The sequence below is a fragment of the Myripristis murdjan genome, chromosome 2 (genome assembly GCF_902150065.1).
Source record: "Myripristis murdjan chromosome 2, fMyrMur1.1, whole genome shotgun sequence".
Classification (NCBI taxonomy): Eukaryota; Metazoa; Chordata; class Actinopteri; order Holocentriformes; family Holocentridae; genus Myripristis; species Myripristis murdjan.
In genome coordinates, this window is record NC_043981.1 from 16,195,001 (window position 1) to 16,211,912 (window position 16,912).

The 16,912-nt window shown below is 41.3% G+C and overlaps 1 protein-coding gene across 1 annotated transcript in view; it reads left to right on the forward strand.

Moving 5' to 3' along the window:
* The window catches only part of cdk15 (cyclin-dependent kinase 15), a 68,576-nt gene extending 54,063 nt beyond the window's left edge, over positions 1 to 14,513 (forward strand). Inside the window, exons 13-14 of the mRNA XM_030074750.1 lie at positions 1,296 to 1,438; positions 9,043 to 14,513. Of these exons, the coding sequence (XP_029930610.1) occupies positions 1,296 to 1,438; positions 9,043 to 9,155 (256 nt within the window). The 3' untranslated portion in view covers positions 9,156 to 14,513. The remainder of the gene's footprint in view (positions 1 to 1,295; positions 1,439 to 9,042) is intronic.
* The last annotated feature ends 2,399 nt before the right edge of the window (positions 14,514 to 16,912 follow it).

Consider the following 16,912-nt stretch of genomic DNA (forward strand, 5'->3'; position numbering starts at 1 on the left):
ATGATGCCCTTTTTTTTTTTTTTTTGGTTTTGTTTTGGTTAGAAACGGGATTCTTGAGACCGTTTGGGAGTTTTTCTTTCTTTCGCTGTTGGAAAAATAAGGTTTTAAAATTCAATATCAGAGTCGAGAGAAGTCGTTGGAGATGGATGTTTTCTTGCGAGACAGGAAGAATAGGTTTTTTAATCTTGGAAGTAATCTTAAAAAAAATAAAGACCTGACACTTGATGGTCTCCTGCTGATCCTAAACCTATTCTAAAACGTCTCTGGTGCTTCTCACAATAATATGAAATTAGTGGATATCCAGTGTTAATCCTGCCGTCGGGTTGGGATTACACACTCTGTAGAGATGCAGCAAATAGACAAGTGATGGCATGTTGAACACCGGCTCTCTGACGCCTCATATCTGAGCATCAATGCTGGATTATCCAGATAAAGTTGAATCAAAAGTTCATAAACGCTACGGCAAAAACACAGGAGGATGTTTGAGTCTTACGTTCCCGTATTATTCATATTTCATGATTTTGTTTTAAAATCCGCTCCGGTTCAAGATGAGAAAAATGTTCCTTAGCAGTTCCTTTGAGTGCGCATCCATATAGAGCAAGCATTAAAGGAATATTCCAACATTTTGGGCAGAATCTCCTTTTTCTGACACTCCCAGCATGAGACAAGATGTTGGACACCATTTCCACCTCTGTGCATCCAGTGATTCATTTCCTATGGGCAGCATTTTCTTGTTAGCTTAGCATAAAGACTTGAAGTCTATGGGAGCTGTTAGCCCAGCTCTGTCAAAGTGAAAAAATAAACCTTACAGCCGCTCTGAAGCTGTTGTATTTACACACATGCCGTGTTGGCTGCGCATCCAGAAGATCCCTTTGAGATCGAACCAAAACATATCAGTTATGTTACATGTGCTGTTAGTATAGGTATGGTTTTGGATATTACATTTATGTACATTTGAGTGATTAAAAAAGATTTTAAACTGTTTATACTAGTAGTTTTCTGTGCGGTTGTCATTCTGGATATGAATGCCCTTTAATTCAAATGAGGTAAATCTGCTAAGTGGGTGAAAAGCTGCCAACTGGCCTAATTGGATGGATGGAGAGAGAGATGCCCATCTGGACCGAGCGGAGTCGACTTGAGCCTTAAACGGACATGGAAAATTTACTTTTAATTAAAACAAAACTCCAAAATGTCTTCTTGGAAATATGTGTCATGGAATGTGTACATACAAGAGACTATAAATGCCGATAATATGGGAGGTTTAAATGTGAACTCGCTGCTGTCCGGTCCCTCAGGTTGGCCCAGCTGCCCTACAAGACAGAGGACCTGGCCCAGAGGACGCTGATGGCGATGCCTCGGGACCGGATCTCCGCCCAGGACGCCCTGCAGCACCCGTACTTCAACACCCTGCCTCCTCCCATCATGCAGCTCCGTGACAGTAAGCTGCTCTCTCTCTCTCTCTCTCTCTCTCTCTCTCTCTCTGTATAACCTTTATTGATCTACAGGCTGCAGCCAACCCCAATGTTCACCGTTGATGTTTTCGATCCTGAAACATTTTCTGACGTCAAACTCAAACATCTGGACATGATGTCGCCTTGTTGAAAAAAAAAAAAAAAGCACCAAATTAAAAAAAAAAAAAAATGCAGCCAGAAAAAAACTGTTTATGTTTAGTAATCCAGCAGCTTCCAAGTCACAAGCTCATTTCTCCAACCTTCTGCCCCCAAAAATCTCCATCTTAACCAGTCATACTCTCATTTTCAGTGTTAAAATCCACTCCCAACAAGGTAAAAAAAAAAATGTGCTAGTGGGATGAGATAATCCCACTTGCCTCCAGTGCAGCTTCACTTGTTTCATGTTTCATTTCTTAGTATAAATGTGTTGAAGGAGGCAGATCAGCCACTGGGATCGAGAAAATGACACTTGATTCGATAAAAACAAGTTGATTTGCACCGGAAACAAGTGGGATTATCTCACCCCACCGGCAGATCTGTGACCTCGTTTGAGAAAAAAAAACACTGCAGATGAGACTAAATGACTTGTCAAGATGGAGGTTGTATGATGAATGATGAATGACGAGCGAATACACTCCAATAATCCCCAGCAGATTATCAGCTCTGACTAGAAAAATGCCACAGCGCCGAAATCTCATCAGCGTCAGTGAGCCAATAAGGTTGCAGCACGCCTGTGCCGGGATCGAATAAGGCTGGTGATTGGCTGTCTAATGTGGAAAAACACCACATAAACACATAAAAAACACTTGATTTTTTAGGAACCGGGATGGAAATCAAAGTATCAAGAATCGAATATTTTTGAACAAAAAGCCACATGGTAGATGTTTGACCTTATTTAACCTTATTTTTAAAGACTGCACATGACACTAATCACTGATTGTGGTTATTTTTCCTCCATTTTCCGTTTTATTCCCGCTTGCCGGAGCGTATGCGGGGAAACTCTGCCTTCCCCGAAACCGCCCGTCAAAAACGGCGCCGTCGTCTTGTTTTGTTTTTGTTTGCTGTTGTCGCTCGTGTTTGCACTGTTTTTTGGCTGCGTGTGCGTTGGCTCATCTCCGCCGTGTGAGTGTGTGTGTGTATGTGTGTGTACCCATAATTACCTCCACCTCCTCCTCTTACCTCTCCTTGCCATCCAAATCCCCGGCTCCCCCCCAGCTGAGCGAGACTGATCGGATGTTCCGTCGCACTCGACTACAAGGTGCTGCGGTTTGTCACTTTACGCCACCAGAATCTGATTAAAGACACAGGCTCCCCGCCGAGCCCACAGATGGGTGCTTTGAATGCGCTCGACTTTCTCCCCGTCTCTGCCGCTGCGGCTAAGAATAACACACACGCACACACACACGCGCGCGCGCACACACGCAGGGAAACAGGCAGGTTTTGAAGGCCGTCCACCTGTCTCGCTGCAACTGCTGACAGACAGCCCACCTGTCTTCTCAAGGACGGGGAGAAATAATGTGCCTTTTAAGTGGATATTTAGCGGATATTTTTGGTTTTGCTCCTGACAGAGCGAGATGCCCGCTGCCGAGGCGTCTGTGGGTAAACGGGCGGCGGTGGAGATGTGGCCTACATGAAAACACACACTGGGAGTTTTTCCGCACCGCAGCACAAACAGTTCGTACATCAGCCGCTTGACTGGTGCATAATTTCAATAATCAACCGTTTTCACCACTTATAAAGCAAAATATCGCCTGAATCCAGCTTCACTAAAATCTCTGAGATGTTAAGATTGTGTTCCTTTTCTTCATTCACATCCTTTTTAAATTCATATTTTAGGACTGGAAGAGCCGTCAAGAGCTGAAATTGACCGATTAAACTGATGAGAAGATTAACCAAATCGTCTTTTTGTTCATTTACCATGAAAAACACTAAATTCTGTCCACTTACAGCCTCAGAAATGCTGATTTACTACTTTTTACAGTGTTTCATATCACTAACTGAACATTTGTGTTGGCTGCCGATCAGAGTAAATAAGCAATTTTACAAATCGCTTTGGGATTTTGTAACCTATTATGGGCTCTTATCATCATTTGTGCTTTATTTTGACATTTTATCCACTGAGTGATTACTGAAAAAAAAAACAAAAAAACAAATGAGAGAGTAACTGATAATAGAAACAGAAATAATCCTAAGTTACAGCCGTCAGGAAGCAGTTTTAGGACATTGCTTTTGGCTCTGCTGACATTTTATGAGACTTTATCATTATTTTTTAAACTTAACACACTAAATCAGAGGTTTCCAAACGTTTCAGACCATGCACCACAAAAGTAGGTCGTGACTAGTTTGTGCCGTGTCAGATCAGCCTACTTATTTCCAATTTATTTCTAAAATATTTAAATGATTAACCACTAATTTTTACATCATTATAATGTGATGTGCATATGTAATTTCTGCCTGTCATCAAATAAAATTAAATGAAAAATGTTCTGGTTTTCAGTTAAAGACCAGTTGGAGTGCAGTTGTTCCACCTTTGAGCGAGGCTCCTGCGTACCCCCGTTTGGGAAGCACTGCTTTCATTCATTAATCAAAAATATAATCAATAGATCAATCAGCAATGAAAATAATCAGGAGTTGCAGCCCTATTTTGAAAGTGCCGATGCATTTTTTTAAATAGCTACGTTTGCTAAAGCTCCACCAGAAAAGATTTTTTTTTTTATTTGTATTTTAAAATTAAAACTGAAATTGTGCCAAACAGTTTGCTCAGATTAAATGGGGGATATTTTTATTATTTTTGTGTCATTTTATTGGCGATACTGTTGAAAAAAAAAACACAATTCTGACATTTTAATGTAAAAAAATTATAAGGAATTTATATTTTAATCATTTTCGTGAGCTGCACATAGAAAGCACCTAGAATCAAACATTTTGGAGACGTTTATGAATTATTAATGAGCCGCCGTCTGCTGATTGGTGGTGTTTGGAGGCCCCGCCCACTTCAGTAGCACTAACAATGGCTGCTGCTCAAGTTAAACTAGCGTTGGATCTTTCTCCCGTCTTGTTGCTTTGGTTTCTGTGGCAGGAAACACGAGGATGCGTTCAGGTTCCTGGTGTCACGACACACCGTTTCTGCGCATTGAAGTTCAGATTAGTCGCCTCTCGCTGGCGCTCGGAGCCGCCGGCGTCCGCCGCCGCCTCGCGCAGCTCCGAGGGGAAAGCGAATGATGCAACACGGGAAAAACATTTTCTATGTGATTTGCTTCTCTAAACAGAATCCCACCATAATCAATTGATTTCCTCAATAACAAAATATCCCCGAGCTCATAGGCAACCTGAGAGAGCCGATCCAATCCTAAAAAAAAAAAAAAAATCCGATATTTTAAAGCCGTGATGCATTTCTGATATCTTTTGATGCCTTAAAAAAAAAATTAGCACCAAAAATTGTTATGCCACCAGCCCGGGGCACAGTGCACGGTGCATACAAGACATTATAAACACATTAAACTTTCAACACATTAGCCCATGAGGCAAAATCAACATCTGCGCTAAAGGATGATGAGGTTTCCACGCTCGGCTGTAACTGCCTTATTAATGGGAATAAAACGTCCTGTTCTGGGCAGATAAACTCAAAATCTCTGCCACTTTAAGGTTGCAGGTTTAGTGGATTTGCATCTCCGTGAAAATGATAAAACATTAAAAAAAAAGAAAAAGAAAAAAGCACAAAGCAAAAAAAAAAAAAAAAAGAAGTAATACAAACTGTGCGGGTGAGATGGAGAAATCCCGAGGGGCTTATAAGAAATGTCTCACTCCAAGAGAGGAGAAATTCAAGATGACACAGACAGACACGAGTAAATCAGGCAACAGAAACCAAAAACGAAAAAAAAAAAAAAAAAAACAACTCAACAGGAAGGAGGAAGGTACACAAATAACAAAACACATAAATAACAAGTAAGGGGAAGAGGGAGGCTGTATGAAATATGAAATATGTACCGACAGACTGAGACTACAGAGGAGGTGTGACAGCAAAACACAAAGAGAGACGGCGCTTCATTTCCTCCACACATCAGAGCCGCTCACGATCGACTCAATCATTTAACGATTAACGAAGTTCATCGATCAGTTTTGGTCTGTCGATGCATTATCATTTTGTCCACTAAAGTTAGACGACTTTTTAAAAAACACCATGTGCGGTTTGTTGATTCAAGTTTGAGTCAAATGTTTAAGGGCGCTTTGGGACATTTTGGCGCCAAATTGAGTTGTTTTACAGTGTAACAATGTTTGCCGGTCCCTGTAACAATGTAACAAGCCCCGCCCATTGTGCAAGATGGGCGGGGCTTTGCACTCTCAGTGCCATTTAGACCTTTTTGACATGAATAGCAGAGTAAAATGACAGTATTTAAGATTATAGCTAAATCAGAACGAATCCAGAGAAATCCGAGAAAGCCATTTTGTTTTATTGTTTTATATTTTATTGTTTTATGTCCGCAAGTTTTCAAAAAGTTGTCCATGCAGCAAAAAGACAAGTGACAGCAGCAAAAACACACAGGCTGTTTGAGTCTTACATTCCCGTATTGTTCACATTTCATGATTTTGTTTTCAAATCCACTCTGGTTTAAGATAAGAGTAATGTTCCCTAAGGACCAGGGGCGGATCTAGACAAATATTCATGGGGTGGCAAGAGGGTGGCATGGAGACTTTAAGGGGTGGCAGAAATATATATGCTGATTTAATACCAAACGATCACATATATCAGTATTTGCTTGGAAAACCGCCCAAATGAGGATATTTTAACTCAAAAACATTCTATTATTGTGGTACATGAGTAAAGCATTGAATAGAAAACCAAAAGGTGGCATTAGAAATATTTATTTATTTATTTATTTATCAACCCCTTAAATAGTGGGAGTGTCATCTTTTGCTGCATTTACTTGCACTCGGACATTTGAGTCTTGTAACAGCGAGTTTCCGAACAGCCACAATTAAAAAATAAATAAATAAATTGGGGTGGCAACTAGGGTGGCAAGGCATTTTTCTAGGGTGGCAGCTGCCACCCCCTGCCACCCCCTAGAACCGCCTATGCTAAGGACCCATTCACTTAGAGAAAAGGAATACTCCAACATTTCGGGTAAAACACCTTTTTTTTCCGACTTACCCAGACTGAGACGAGATGTCGGAAACCATTTCCACCTCTGGACGTCTGGTGGTTCGGTTCCTGTTAGTTCCTATTCCCATTGCCTGTTAGCTTAGCATAATGACTTGAAGCCTATGGGAGCCATTAGCCTTGCAGCGACTCCAAAGCGGTCTTATTTACACAGTGTGTCTTGCATTCAAAATTTACGTCTTGGCTGTTTTTCTTAGCTGCATTCTTGGCAGCCATTGTAGTAACATTGGACTGACTCCTACTGATCAACAACATTCATTAACAAGAGAATAATTTCATCCAGTTTTGTCCGTTTAAGTGCTGCAGAGTCTCTCCAGCGAGGCAGCAGCAGCCTGTCACACCTGAATGGAGCAGAAACCTAATTATTGTCATTAGGAACACCTGATTTTCCCTGCTTTTTGCTGCTTGATTTCAAATTGTAGCAGCGATCCCGAGGTTTCCGAAGATCCAAAACATGTGCAGCTGAATTCAGGGAAATGTGTCTAAAATGATGCACAAGACATGCAGATCTTTTTTCTAATTTGATGTGATGCTGCAGCCATAAAACAGTATCAGTGTCAGTGTGATGGAGCCTCAGAGACACAATGCAGATTTGAAAACATCTTTTTTCTAGCTTCCAAGGGGACGTTTTAAGGCGAAATCAAGAGTTCATGTGGTTCTATGGCGTGCCCACGGTGCATAAATGAAGCGATGTCCGCATAATTTATGTCCACAGCACATAATCTGCATTTCAGAGTGGGGCTTAGATGGCAGAATTTCATGAGATTGGGCTTCGCCGCGTGAACAGAGAGGCCCTCGATGAGATACGAGCAGAGTTTAAAGTGGTGTTAGCATGTGATGCTGCTGAGCACAGTCATCACACCGCTCGCCGGCTAATGAAGCATCATTACTTGACCGTTAACGAGCAGAGAGAGTGAGAGAGAGAGAGAGAGATCGGGCGGAGGAGAAGAGAGGAGCTAGAAAGAGGGGATGATGCAGAAAGAGGGAGAGAGAGAGAGGAGGTAGAATGAGATTAGAAACGGGGAGGAACGGGAATGAAAGAGCAGCAGGGAAAGAGATTGAGGCCGAGGAAAGAGAAAAGGAGAGATGGGGGCAGGAAAGGAGAGAGGGAAGGAAATCAGAGAGGGAGGGAGAAGAGCGCCGGGAGAAATGAAGAGAGAAAAAAATAATAAAATGAAATAAAATAAAATAAAAACAGCCGGGCAGATGGACGGAGCGATAGCCGCCAGCCAGGGAAACCAGACAGGAGAAATTGACTGAGAGACGGTGCTCTATCTTTCTCTCTCTCTCACACACACACACACACACACACCTCTCTACCCATCCTCTGCAGCCTCCCTGTCCTCGCTGCAGTGATAATGGGCTGTTAATGAGCGCGGCTATTAGCCACATCGACAGCACCCACACTCGGCAGCCAGACTATTCGGCGTGGGCGCCATTTGTCACCGGTGGGTGGGTGGGTGTCGTTTTAGGTGCTGCCAGTTTGCATTAATCAAAAATAACCCGTCAGAAATCATCGGCAAAAACACGCCGCTCACGCCGAGTTTACAATTTGAATCGGTAAGGTGTTCTCGAAGCGTTATTTTTGAGATTGAGGTCCGTCTTGCGATACAAAATCCTTGAAAAATAGAGCAAGTAACAAAACAAATACACAGGGAATGAATGCTGCGTTCATTTAATCTCAGAGTTCAATTCAGAAATGAGCTCCAGCTTGTGATTAAACAAACCGAACGGACATTCAGCTCAACATTAAAAGCTTGAAATGAACCGTTTCACAGTATAATGGTAGTGTAGGTGATGTCAGAGTGCACAGAAATGACAGAAAATACATCGCTGTTTGTTGTTTATGGTAAGAATTTAATCAATATAGGAGTTTTTAGATACTGTGAAAGCAATTACTGTTGCATACACCTTTGATTATTCCCACATTTGAGTTTCCCCTCTTTGTTGGCAATGGCGTGTTCCTTTAAATAATAATTAAAATGCAATGCAAAAACACTTATGATACACAGTTCAAATCTATAAAAACACAGTAACAGATAAGGCTTTCACAAAGGTAAAGATTTAGATTAAAGTAAAGAGAGAGAGAAAAGAGAAAAGTCAAAAATGGAAGAAGTGCATTTACTGTCATCTTTCACAGATGATGCCAGAGAACAGGGAAGCCTTCAATGGCTTGAATCAACTTCAGAATCACTTTAAATGGGAAATTTTTAGTATTATAGGAAATTAATGGGCAATTAGGAGACACCATCAGTCTCCTAACCTTTTGTAGCTGTGATAGCTCCACAGAATAACATGAACATGGTGAAATGCAAAGACGGTTAAAATGTAAGGTTGTGTTTTTGCAATTTTACAGGCATTTTATATAATTTTATAAATGTTTTATAAATGTTGCCGTGTCTGTCTCTGACCTTGCTGGCTCTGTTTTTGCAGCGGTGTCCATCTTCAAGGTGCCGGGTGTGCGGCTGGAGACGGAGGTGCGCGACATCTTCAGCCCCAGCCGCAGGATCAAACCCTCCCTGGTGCCTCTGGCCAAGTGCTGGTGAGAGGCGCCGCACGCCGACGGAGATGACCGGCCTCGACCTGGACGCCACGGATGAAATCTGACATCACCACCCGCCTCCAGAGAAAAAAAAACTGCAAAGTCACCGGCAGATCGCACCGTTTAAAAAAAACATCAAAAAGACTTTTTCACCCCTGGATCAAAACCTTTTCCGTAAGCCAGAGGTTTTGCTCAAAGCTGCAGGCAGTTCAGGATTTGTCCATCTGTAGAGATCTGAATCATTTTTGCTCTGTTTGTAACACACAAGTGACAGAAACCATCTCTATAAGGGTCTTTATGCATGTCGGGATATCTTGGAAAAATCTGGAACATGTATCCAGGTCTGGAAAAGTTTGGGAACCCCACAGAAACCTTTAGGACATTCAGAGAAAATCCAAATTGAAGATACACATTGGACGGTCCAAATAAAAATGATAATACAACAGTAAAATAACATTAAAACTTAAAAATGGTAGATGGATGAACACTGGCTGATCAATATTTGACATTTTAAAAGGCCAGTATCAATCTTATATATTGGTCTCACTCTAGGGTCCACATCAAAAACCTTGTGAGAATAATTTGGATTAACAGCTGTTATGTCTTCCTGAAGAGATTCATGATTTAATTCCAAAATGAGACATTCACTGTCAACAAAATGACACCAAACACGAAAATCAAGTGCAATCAAGTATAGTTTTCTTCTGTTTACAAGCTCGTCATTGGATACTTTTGAGGAGAAAATAATCATCTATGGATTTGAAATATTGACTAATAGATTAAGAAATCCTTCAAGAACCCTTGAAGAAACAGACGACTCATTACTCTGTGTGTAAATGTCAGCGCTTACTGAATTAGCTAAAGTAAAATCTTCCGTAGAGACAGCTGAAGATTTTAAGAAACTTACAAAGACGTCTAAAGAAGTGTTTTGTTTTGTTTTTTTGTTCTAGAAAACCAGCACCATCGTCCCGTCAGCGTTTATTGGCTAAACAGGGAGTATTAATAGAGAGCATTAAAACGATTTGTCTCAAATGATCCCTAGAAACTGGGATATTTCATGCTCTTACCGCTATTAGGAAATAATTTTTTTTTTTCCATTCCCCCACCGGCTTGCACGAGGATTGCTAACAAATGCTGACAGGAGTCCGGTGGAAAACTCTTACAAGTGGAGTTAATGATCTACAAGAAAGGCCTTTAAATATCTTTTTTTTTTAAAAATCACTTTAATTATTCTAATCCCAGTTTTCCCTCTTTCACTTCTTTTCCTTTTCCTCTGCTCCTCCACCTCCTCTCCTCTGCCTTGTCTATCACAAATCCACTGTATTGCGCTTTACTTAACATTCAGCAGTGGAAAAACATTTTATTTTGTTGACAACTATTTTAATAATTTTTGCACTGCTGCACTCTAGAGCTTGGTGTTTATGCCCAAACCCACACAGCCTCACTCAGTCGGCTGGGTTTGCTTTAGACCAAGTGGAAAAAAAAAACACAGATATAACGCTGAAAGATACCGGCTATCGTGTAACATTTGCAGTCCCAGGCGTCTTTGGTTGAGTTTGGGTTGAGAAGAGCTCAGTCCCTCAGGCTCAGGTCAGGTTTGGACAAAAACGCCTGGGATTAGTTTGGACGAGGACTCCGCTTCCCCGCCCCGGCAAACCCCGACACATCCAACGTGATCATATTTCCTGGTTTGACCTAATTTGGCCTTGGCGGACATGGACTGAATGTGGATTTTATTGCTAAAATGTCATTTTTGGAGACGTCAACGGCTCATTTCTGATCTTACAAGTGTATGTGACCTTCAGGTTTGCTGGGAATGTCCTGCACTGCTGAACTGGGACTTTGTAGATTGACTGGATGTCACTGACGGGCCATTTCAGCTCATCAGAAATCAGCATTAGCTCGTGACATGATCGAAGGCGGTTTTATACTTTGTCACTCAACTCTTTTGACGTCTCTTGAAGAATATCCCAAGTTGCACGATGCATTTTATATCTTGTTAAGGCACCTGGGTTAGGGTTAAGATAATTTCCATGGTAATAACAGATGCTTGCTCTGCTAAAAACATGACCTCTATGTTGGGGAAAAAAGGACATGAAAGTACACAAAAACTTCCAGATCCTGCAGTTTCTTCCATTTGCGATTGCACTCCTATACGCTGATGACCAAAGTCTAAGTGTCTAAGACTAAGTTGCCGCTTGTATGTCTCTGTATTATCAATCGATCAATGGCCACCCATCCAAAGTCTCTGAAGAGCAAGGAGCTTTTCTTGAGAACGGACGTGATTTGGAAATATTTTGTTTGGCAGCCATGACAAGGAGCATCCAAACTGTTTATTTTTATGAAGGAAAGGAAAGGAAAGACCATTTAGCTCTTTCATTGCTTCCTTCCAGCAAAGAAACACAACCTTGGAAGAAAGGAATAATCAATTATGGACCAAAAAGTTCTAGATGTATGTGACAGCGACAAAAATCCATGTCAGATGTTAAAATGATGTCATTTTTGCTGAGTAGCCAATGTCGAAATTGTTGAGCGACTAAGTATAAATGAACCTTGAAGGTGCGATCCGTTTGTTTTGTTTGGTTCATATCAGAAAGTTGTTGTTGTTGCGTTTGGTTGGTTGAGGTCCTGCCTGGCTACAAGCAAACCAAACGGACTTGCCAAGGAAAGTCATGTGACACACAAGCAGCTTGTTCATTGGGCAGATTTTTGCGAACCCGTCCAAACAAATCCGGCTCCAGTCTCTGCATCTTTATCAAAGCATGACGGACTTGTCTGCGCTCTTCTTCTGTGGTGTTTATAACGAGAAAACATGCAGTAACAGCTGAGCATCATCTCCTTCATATGAGCTTTCCGAGCATGAGGAACGGCTGGCTATCAGATGCCTCCTTTTTACCCATAAGCCCTCGTGTTTTGGGGTTGTTTCCCGTTATTGTGCACCACAGCTCTATTGGTAAAAACATTTTTTATGCCACCAAGAGCTCAGACGTCATCACTCTCACCAAACAACAAGCCAATTGAACTGAAATGAGGAAAAGCTGCAGATTTTGGCGGCCGATTTCAAAAATCCCTGGACGCCGAAAGACTCTTCCGATGTAAAGTGACTGGAAACTCGTCATCTTCCTTTGTGTCCAGCGTTATTCTGTTGATGCTTGTCCTGTGCTGTACATATGGTGAAGGGTGTTGTCCAAAATAACAGGAAACACAAGCTAAAATGCCTCATTCATGTGTTTTTAAAAAGGATTTTAAACCCAGTTATCTTATTTGGTTTTATTGTTGAGTTCTATCATCCACCAAGGTGTCAGTGTTCCTGAGTTCCTGAGAGTTTTAATCCATTGCAGCAGGACTGGATGGACTGTTGTTCCCATTGTAGGGTAAAGATATTACAGACTTCAAGCAGCGACTGTTTTTGGGGCGGCTAAAGAGACCAGAAATTTGTTTTTGTGATGCTGCAGCCACAGAAAACAGCTGTCATTAACCAACAAGCCTGGTGGGATGTGCCACAATCAGCTTATGATAAACTCCAGGGGTCATAACCTGGGAAGAAATGTAATTTGAAAGAGCCAGAATTGGTTTATGCTGTTCATAAGGACAAATCAATTTCAGTAAGCAAGTCAAGAAATTTAGATTTACCATATGAAGTACTCAGGTTTCAGCACATGGACAAAATAGTTTCGTGATCCGTTGTAAAACAAGTTTGAATTCAAATTGCAACAAAAACAGAAAATGCACTCCCATGTTGCCGCAACTACAGCAAATCTGTGTTTTTCCCGTTACAGCAGAGGGAGGCAAAACGTTAGGAATAGTGCTGATTTATCTCCAAAACCATCGCTGCTTAAAGTTCCTGATATCTCAACTCTGGAAAGACCAACCAGTTATGCAGTGAAAGTGAAAATATATCGCTCCAGTGTAAGTCGGAAAACCGGTTCTGGCCATTCTCAGCATTATCAGTTGGTAACAATGCATTAGGCGGTCTTGTGCACCTAAAAACACCGTAGCAACACGTCCATGGACAGAAGTTGGACATCACTGTTTACAACTGATTTAATGAGACACAAATAAGACCGAAGTGCTAATAAACAATGCACGAAGATAATGCACGGAGCAGGCATCTTAGATTTTCTGACTTTCCAAGTTGGAAATCGGAGTTCAGGTGTGTTCCGGAAGAAATTTAATGACTGGGAACTTGGAAATTCCCGTTTTCCAGTTCAAATGCAAACCAGCAGAAATCAGCAGATAGAAAGGACTTCATATTCACCTTTTTTTTTTAAGTTTACCATCGCTTTAAACTTTATTTCTCTAAGCAAAGTTTGACTGAGGGTTTGTGCTCGTTTGCAGCCGTGGGATCGGTGCCTCGCTCGTCTCGTCTCTGTTTATCCTGCACACGCTGTGACAGGTGTAATTTTCTGACTCGTCATACATGTCATCTCCCCAGTTACAGCGCTTACACATCCATCCAGCCGGCCTTTTTCCATTTGAAATCGATTATAAGGGTTTGGGTTGCATGCGCATGTGGGTGGTTGCAGATATTCCAGCTTGTTTTCTGCAGGGTTCAGTGGCATCAGCCGCGAGGACGTTTTTAACAGCGAACATGTGCGGCGCGTCGATGATTTTTATGTTGATTGACAAGTTTTGTTTTGTCTCGGGCTTTGTTCCGCAAAAAAAAAACAATGGACGGATTTACACGAAAAACAGCACGCCACAAGAGACATCCAGACATTTTCTCCAGACGACATTTGGCAGTCGTGAGGGATTTTCATGCAGTCACATTTTCACGCAATTACATCATCTCCGCAGCTCATCACAGACTCATTTGGGCAAAATTTTATTTCAAAAAGACAGAAAAACAAATGGCTATTTTCAAATGTACCGATGCGTGCATGTTTGTGTAACTGTCCGCAGGTTTGGGCCTGTGTGCAATTATACTTTTTTTGTGTGTGTGCGTGTGTGTTTTTGTTTGTGCATTTTTGGTGTGTTTCCTCCATTTTGGCTCAAAACCCTGAATATTAACCAAACCATGTATCTGCAACAAGTCGACTTTTTAGAGGAGTTTAGAAAAGCAGCTTTATTTTCTGAAACACTGTACGGGTTTGGGACGGCAGAGTGATGAAACGAACTTAAAAACACCGTGGAGACTTTCCAGGCGAAGGAAAAACGGCAGCCTGGTTTCACCAAAATTGGATTCACCAGGTTTTTCTGTGACAGCAGCGATAAGCCAGTGTGTACCCAAGTGTTCTTCTCCTCTGCTGTGTGTATGTGTGTGTGTGTGTGTGTGTGTGTGTGTGTGTGTGTGTGTGTGTGTGTGAGAGAGAGAGAGAGAAAGAGAGAGAGAATGACTGTAGGTATATGGGAGAGTGAAGTGTACAAGTCAATAAATGCAGTAACTATTACATGTTTGATTATTCAACTTATTTTTTTATTTTGCATAAAAAACAAAATGAATTTTACTGATGACACAAGTTTCTCCATCAGTCTTTTATTGTGAAAGCAGTGAAGAATTGATAACACAAAATTAAACCACTGCTACTGTTATTTCACTCCTAATAATGATTTTAATAATACTGTTTATATTTAGGACAGCTTTTCAAAAGTAAACATTACAAGGCACTTTACCGAAGGCATAAAATATTTGTTTATTTGTCATGAATAAATAAGTCATGAAATATAAATGATTAATTTTGAATTTAAGAGTTATTCAGCTGGAAAATAATCCACGATATGCAGTTAACGTACATCCACACTGCAAAAAATATCCATCTATTAAGTCTGTGGGATGAGATAATCCCACTGACAGTATGAATAAGTTCAAACAAGGCAAAATAAGGCAGATCAACCTGCTAGGATCAAGAAATTTCTGGAAACAAGTGGGATTATCTCATCCTAATGTCAGATTTTTTTACCCCATTTGAAAAAAAAAATAAAACAAGATTTGAACATGTAAGATGAGATGAAATGACTTAAAATGGAGATTAGTTTTTTGCAGGGATGTCTTTTTATTCTCAAAACAGTGGAAATGAGCTATATCTCTACAGAAATCTCATTGCATACCTCATGTGCTGTAAAATAACTGGAGGGGATGAAAGCGAGACAGACAGAGGTGAACGGGCTGTAACTCTAAACGAGTCTGGATTCTCCTTTAAAGAGGCAGCAGCTCAGTCAACAACCAACAAGATGATAACATTTACACACATTTGGATCCTCCTATATTAGAGAAATAGCAAACAAGCCTGATCAGATGGTGAGTTTTTATGTGTGTTTTGGAATATGTGTACAAGCTCCTCATATTGCCTCTGAAGTGGCGGCGGGGCGGTTGGTCGCCTGGGGGAAAAGCGCGCGTCCTCGCCGAGCCGTCAGTCTCCTGCAGCCTCGGCTATCTGCCCGGCCATCTGAGAGCGTCTGCCGCTCCTCTCCCAGGCTCCACAGGTCCTGCTGACTCGGCCTTACGCAATGTCAAATATGCTGCAGGGCCGCATAGCTGCACGCCGTTATGCAGAGCCGGCCTCCGAGGAGCCGTGCAGGGGGGGAGGCGTCGTTAAAATTCAGAGCATTCGCGAAACCTGAAGGATCCAGGTTAGCGTTTTGTCAGCCCAGGTTGTGGTTTTAGCTGAAAATCTCCACCTTAACAAGTCATTTAGCCTCATTTTCAGCGTTCAAATCTTGTTTTTCCTCCAAAGAGGTTAAAAATCTGTCATTTGGATGAGATAATCCCACTTGTTTCCGACGCTAATCAGCTAATTTTCTTGAAGCAAGTGTCATTTCCTTGATCCCAGAGGGCTGATCTGCCTTATTCTGCCTTGTTTCAACACATTTATAGATAAACAAATGGGATTATCTCATCCCACTGGCAGATTTCTTTACCTTGTTTGGAGAAAAACAAGACTTTGACACTGAAAATGAGACTAAATGACCTGTTGAGACTTGTTCAAATGGGGATTTCTGCAGTGTATCCTTTAAAAGTACAATTATTTGTGTAAAAATGATGCAGGCAGTGGTTTTATGGGACCATACGGGTGATCCAAGTTTGAAATACAACTGCATTGCTTACCTTTAACTATTTATGTAGAAACTCTTCCAGATGGTACAAGGATAAATGGTGTTTTATTTATGATACGAGCAGTCAAATGCACACAGATGGTTCTCCATGTGTTTGTATGTGTGTGTATACATGTGTGTGTGTGTGGCTGTATGTGCTTGCCCATATGTTTGCATGGGTGTTTTTATGTGTAATTGTATTTGCATGTTTGTTTTATTCACCTTGATAATTATTTTTTTTTAAAGAGCTACAAATAAACATCAGTAAATTTCATCAATTTCAGAATTAAACCAAATAAATGAAGTAGCATCAGATAGTTTTATAAGTCAGAATTGATTAGTGCTTTTTTATGTGTGTACATGTGTTGTACATGTGTTGAGTGTGAGTGTGCATGCTGATATTAGCGTGTGTTTTGCATGTCCCCTGCAGGCTCCCGGCTTCATGCTGGAGCACCACGCACTACCCATAATGCCTCAGTCCCATGTGTTTAGTTTACAGTTCAGTTGGGTATCGGCATGATGGAATATGCACTGTGTCATATTGTTTTCCATACTGTCGCACTCTGTAGCTTTCTTACTATATTTTCTTCGAGGTTGTCCCACCCAAAATTGAGAAAATACCAACCTACCCTCTCTAATGTACAGCAGAAAATATATTTCTATCTTCGTAGAGACACAGGGTAAAGCCTGGCGTGTTCAGCGTCCCCGAAAACCCCCTGACGGACGCTG